A 6643-nucleotide genomic window follows, 5' to 3' on the forward strand; every position below is an offset into this window, starting at 1 on the left:
TCGTGTATTTAAGAAAAATCCGTGAAAAAAATAATTTTACTTTCACTGTGAAAACTCTTTTAACCCATAAATCTATGATTTCCTCGTGTATTTCTCTTCATTTTGCGACTAATAAACATAACCAATAAATGCCTCGGAATCTGTTTTTCAGGGGAAACATTGCGTGTGTACACACCGGATATCGTGGACCAAGGACAAAATGGTTAGGGCACAAACAATACGTCCACAATTGACCAATAGTCCACCATTAAAAATCGTGTATACCAAACCAATGGGAACTGTTGCCAAAAGTTCAAGTACAAACAAAGGATCTAGGAATGAGGATTATGGACAATAGGGGTCCACGATCGCTGGTGTTTACAATGTGTGGACGTGGACAAGTCCACACAACGTATCTGAAACCTGGTTTATGTGGACATTCTGAGCTCTAATAAAAAATGCACTGAACGGGATCACGCATCTAACGCATCTAATCAACAGTTTAGCCGCCTAGTCGTTCATTCTTGTGTGTAGGATCCGTCGGTGAAAGCTTGGCAAAATAATGCACGCCCCGCTATGGGGGTTCGGAATGTGCCCCGCGGGGACATTCTGAAATCTACGATACTTTCTCCTACATGCCCTCTATGGCAATTTGAGGAAGATTTACATGTAGGAACTTTAGCATTCCATCCCCCCCCCCCTCCCCCGTTTGACTAGTGTCATAACATTAGTCATTGTTGCAACACCCCTAGATCAGCCACTGCTGCAGCATTTGGGACGTCGTTTCAAATTACAATCCCGTGCTTTTAGTGTATACCGTGCTTTGTTGGAGTTTATGTGGTTGTTCATAATCGATGCTGATTGTTATTTCCAACTAACTCAACGACAACGAGGCGATTCTAGCGATTCTCAATATCTTTGTAAATGAATGCAAATACATACGGCTGTTGCATATTTAATATACCCATAAAGTGTTGTGGCCTTACATCTTGCGCGATCAGGCACCATGAAGCTCATTATCATAAAAAAAGTACATGGCAAGAATGTTTTAATGTTGAGTAATATTACAAGCATGAATAAAGTTTCAATATTTTATGTAAATCGTCGGTTTTCCGGGCTCAGCAATCTACAAAGGCATTTTATAACGAGTCGAAAGGCAGACGCTTGTTTACAGAGCTCTGCGATTGTCAATCGTCAGCGATCAACGAGGGAAACTCTTCATCGTTTACCGAGTGTTCTGCTATTAACAGAGCTTCCGTCCTTTCACGGAAATCGTAAGTAGAAACAAAGATCATATATAGGGAACATGGGACACTGAACATCTTATTTTCTTGTACGGTGACCGGGATATAACACGATGACGTCATTAAATTGGGCTATAGGGAAGGGTGCCCCTAGTCTGAGTATCACCCGTTCTCCACAGACCTCATCTCCGGTTGAGAACGTCTGATATGATATATCTGAGCATGCATGACGTCATTTCATCCCAAAATCAGGACTAAGATTCAGTTTGATCCATGTAGATGGTACGTTTTTGCAATACAACAACCTGTACAAAAATGCTACTCATCGTGGACGTGATGTTTATAGAAGGCGCCCGCGATTGGTCAATTTCTCGAAGTAGTACTCGGTGTTTTGTGTTATTCTTGTGAGAACCAGTGCATCGCATTACGCGGACGTGCAAGAAGCAACATTTGTCTAGGCCAAGCCAATCCGTGTTGTGTACTTTATGTTACACACACATACAACGTGTACCGTATGTTTGAGTGCACACAGCGTCACCGTTTTGACGAAGTGACACATCTGCACACACAGATGCAAAAATTGCTATTGGAATGGTGGATTTTTCAAATTGCATTTCTGGGTACATTTGTCCACCAGAATTGAAAAATATATAACTAAGACAATGGCCCATAATTAAATAGCCAAAAACAATTATCTTTGTTCATAAAATCGTGTTCAATTATAAAATAGTAATTACTAAAGATATCCGTCACTTCGTGAAAACGGAAAATCTTTTTCTTCACAAAAATGAGGCATATGTTTGTACACAGCGAGTGCGCGTATACAAATGTATATATTCTAGAACGCCCATGGTCACTTCGTAAAAACGCAAATCGTGGAGGCTTCATAACTCTAAATATAGCACACGTGTAAAATCAATAAGACTAAGTGACACAAAGAGATTCGTCATTTCGTCAAAACGAAAAACTTAGTGTGTAGCACTTTCAACACTTTGTGCAATTAGCGTAATTAACAAACAATGGAAGATTGTGTCTCGAAATTTGGTTATCATGTTGAGGAAATCATAAAATGTCAGAATATCCAAATATCTCAGAATTCAGAAAATCTCGGTTTTGGACGGACTACGTCAAAACGGTGACGACAGCTGGAAATACGAATGCGTGTGCCGCAAACGTTGGCCGCGTCCGAAGTAAACAATTGGTTTTGTTTTGTCTTTTCTCGGGAAAGGTTACAGATTAGTTTCCTTTCAACCAGACCTTTGAGATAGAATAAGTAAACAATCCAAAAATTAAATGTTCGGGGATTTTATGCTGTAATGCCCCTTGAATTGTATACCATTATCCTCTGTATGATACAACCAACTAAATTATTGAGAACATTTAGGCTACCGATGTTCCTATGTGCCATTATCCTCTGTATGATACAACTAACTAAATTATTGAAAACATTTAGGCTACCGATGTTCCTATGTACCATTATCATCTGTATTATACAACCAACTTGTGTGGGAAAACGAAACAAAAGTTTGAGTACCATTTTGGTACCCCACAAGTTTTTCACGAAAAAGATATATGGATTTTAATCAAACACTAGGAATTTCCAAGGTGGGTTGATATGTGTCGCAAATGGAAGAGTTTTAGAAAAGGATATTAAGTCCGAATTTCAGCCCAGGAAATTAACTATGGTTAAAATAAGAGCATTTTGACATAAGTGTGCGTCGTTGCAAAATTTTAGTACACGAAAACAAAGGAAGTACCCCACTTCTAAGCCTATGTAAGCGTGTGTGTGGGTGGGGGTGTACAGGCATTACATTCACTGTGTGGACTTCCGAACAAAAGAGGTCCACATAAACCAGGTAGAGGAGACACTGTGTGGACATGGGCAAGTCCACACAGTGTTTCCCCATTTCTGGAAAACAGGTTTAGAGGCATTTTTGGGTTAGGTTTATCCGTAGCAGAATGAAGAGAAACACTAAAGGGAATCATAGAAAAAAAATTGGGTTGAAAGAGTTTTCACAGTTTGAGAAAAAGGAGTTTTTTTCACTGGTTTTTCTTAACTTCACGAAAGCAATGGAAAGTCCACACTTGGTATGTAACGTAAACTTGGTGTGTGGGTGTGTGTGTATGCCCATAGATTACTATACCCAAACATGGTTGACACTTAGAGAGCTAAATGAATGCAAATGCATACGGCGGTTGCATATTTAATATACCCAAAAGTGCTGTGGCCTTGCATCTCGCGTGATCAGGCACATCAAGTTCATTCTCATAAGCAATGTGCATGTCAATAATATTTTACTATTGAGTAATGATACAAGAGTGCATAAAGCTTCAGTATTACATGTAAATCAAGCGTGAATAAAGTTTCTGTATTGTATGTAAATCGTCGGTTTTCAGGGCTGAGCATAGCCTATAAAGACATTTTATAACAAGTCGAAAGGCAGATGATTGTTTACGGAGCTCCGTGATTGTCAATCGTCAGCGATCAACGAAGGAAACTCTTCATCGTTTACTGATTGTTCTGCTATTTATTAGCCTACACGGAAATTGTAAGTAGAAACAAAGATCACAAAATAAGGGAATATAGGACACTGAGTATTTTTGTGAGGTGACCTGTGCAACACGATGACGTCATTAATGGGAAGGCGTTCCGTGCGGTAGGTAGGTAAACCCGCGTGCGGCTACGCAGAATCTACACGTGAATTATAGGATATATTATCGGGTGTAAAATGCAGGCGGACTTTCATTGATGAAAACAAACACTTTAAAAAGCGCATGTTGTCATGCATACAGTTACTGTGCGATACTGCTGGTACTCTTTAAATTTGGATCTTTTAAAACTGCATCATTTTTCATGAACCGTTAACAATGTTGGACGATTTCAAGTCTTTGGTAGCAAACGAGGTATCAACATGTAAGGCCATCTCCAAAGGTCTATATAAGTGACGTCATCATAAGGCGATCAGATTCAAAATTATGACACTCTTAACAAGAGTGGACTTTCATTTTCTTGCAGTGATTATATAGGATATGACATTGGGGTTTTCTCGGGGTCAGATTTGACCCTTTTCTGGGTCATAAGGACATTTCCCTGAGTCACTTTTCCGGGCCATTTGACCAAGAAAAAGTGTCATTTTATCACACAAAATAAAAATGTCATTTTTAACAAGACAAGTGCCAGTTTTACAAGAAACTTTAACACTTTGACCCAGAATAGTGTCAGGTCAAAATAATCTGACCCTGATTCTGGGTGGAATCGAACTCGAAACTTTCATCAGTTCAGAGATTGATGACATTATAACTCGAGAGAAAATTGACCACCAACGATTGTGTTTGTTTTCCCACAACGATAGGGGATGCCGTTTCGGACGTCCGTTGTTGAAATTCACATTTTGGTATTGACGGTGGCTCTGAATAAAGGGAAAAAAGCATCATGCCCAAATCAGTAATTTGTTCTCATGTAATAAATATATTCTATGATTCATATTCAAAACGATCCTTTGTTTCTGTTTTGTTGTGCATGCCTATGGATGACTAGCCTCCAACATGGTGGACACTTTGCAAGCTATCAACACTGCTTTGCTGGTGGTCTGCGGCGCAGCCATAGTCAGTAACGTCCTTGCCGTGGTGTTATTCGCAGCTACCAAGAAGCTCCGCGTCAAGTACTATGGCTTCGCCTTCAACCTCGTGATCGGCGACATTGCGGCTCCGACCTCCATGCTACTTCTGTTCAATGTCAACTTTCCCGTGGCCGTGCTGGTGCCGTTGTTCAGCACGTCCCTGTGTGCCGTGGAGCTGAGCATCCTAGCGATTGCCGTGAATCGCTTTCTAGCTCTGACCATCACGCCCCTAGCTCGCTATGACGCCATGGTGACACGTGGTCGCATACTGGCAGCTTGCCTGTTGATTTGGATCATCCCTGCCGCCATCTTTGTCCCCACCCTGATCCACTCCGAGCTGGAGGCCCGGATGCTGCGGTCATCGATCGCGCTGGGCATCCTGCTCATCACCGCTGTCTTTTACTGCGCCGTGTTCCGAAAAATTTTCCGGTACTCTCCACCGCTCGCATCCACCGAATGCACCCGGGCCGACGACGCCGTGGCCCGTACGCGCCTCCGCCAGACGCGCCACTTGATGATCACTTTCACCATCATCTTAGTCATGTGCTTCGCATGCTGGATCCCGTACTGCATCGCCAACATCATGATTTACTTCAGTGGCAAGGGCTATTCTGTTAGGCCCCAAAACCTCTTGATTTTGTCCCGTCTTGGTGTCACCACACTGATGTTCAACTCTCTCATTAACCCGTTCATCTATTGGTGGCGTATCCGAGAGTTCCGCGTCAGCATGTACCGTTTGATCTGTCGTGGTAGGGGCAATGCCGATCCTGAGAATGACGTGGTCACACTGCAAACAATGCAAGAACCAGAGAATTGATTCTAAGAAAAAGCCACGCATCCTTCCTCACTGACTCAACTTCGTCCTTACGAGAAATACTTACAACAAAATGAATGAAAGCCATGGTATGGCGGTCACATTAAATGTATCAGTTAGTATCTTATTACTCTCCTAATACAAGCTGAAGTTCATTTTGAAAAATGCGGGTTCGCCAACAGATGGGGCACTTCACAACTCATACCGCCTATAATTATTCGCAATGCATCTAGGGTCTGGATGACAAACAAACCGGGCAATTTGTGCACAAACATACGGGGCTGAGAACCAGTTACAATTTTTCATTTGATTTCTCCTCATGATGTATCACGGCTTAAGATATTATCTTTTCATGTAATGTTGCATTGGTATTTTGAAACACTCATTTCACGAAGAAAGTATGAGGAAATCCCTTTCATTGAGACCAGTTTCATTACTGGGGAATAATATCATGACTCTTTCAATATTGACCAATCAGATTTCAGATGTCAAGCTCACACCTACAAGCTACAACACTGACTGATCACCATATTGTTCCACTGGGCATGATGACTGGTACCCGGAAATCAATTCAAAGATTTCTGTCTTTCTTTTTGGAAAGTAGAAAAACTAAATTTTATTTTCAAATTATAATATTATTGTTAATAATTATTCTATGCATTCATAGGTGAATCGATGATATTTGATCTTGGGAAATAAATACCTTAAAGCTTGACTGGTTCCTATTTCCATATATTTAGCTGTTTGCAGGAGCCCTGCTCATTTTCCCCATACACACCTTTAATCTACATAACACATACATACTAGGAATGCAGTAGGAAAAAATATATGTCCTCCTAGACCCCGAACCAGAGCAGGTAAACAATCTTTTCATTCCGTTGGGACACAGGTTTGGAACAACTTGGCACCTAATGTAAAACTGGCCAATGATCTCACGTCTTTTAAAACTCTGTACTGGGCAAATAAATAGATGAAAGTTACAGGTG

General features: G+C 41.1%; 1 protein-coding gene across 1 annotated transcript; it reads left to right on the forward strand.

The window, feature by feature from the left end:
* Positions 1-4769: 4769 nt before the first annotated feature.
* Positions 4770-5660, forward strand: LOC119725476 (beta-3 adrenergic receptor-like). The gene has a single exon (XM_038196884.1). It carries the CDS (start codon positions 4770-4772, stop codon positions 5658-5660), a length of 891 nt encoding a protein of 296 aa, XP_038052812.1.
* The last annotated feature ends 983 nt before the right edge of the window (positions 5661-6643 follow it).

This window comes from Patiria miniata, unplaced genomic scaffold (genome assembly GCF_015706575.1).
Source record: "Patiria miniata isolate m_02_andy unplaced genomic scaffold, ASM1570657v1 HiC_scaffold_19, whole genome shotgun sequence".
Classification (NCBI taxonomy): Eukaryota; Metazoa; Echinodermata; class Asteroidea; order Valvatida; family Asterinidae; genus Patiria; species Patiria miniata.

Coding starts and splice junctions, on each gene's coding strand:
- LOC119725476 (XM_038196884.1), top strand. CDS start 4,770: ATGGTGGACACTTTGCAAGCTATCAACACTGCTTTGCTGGTGGTCTGC.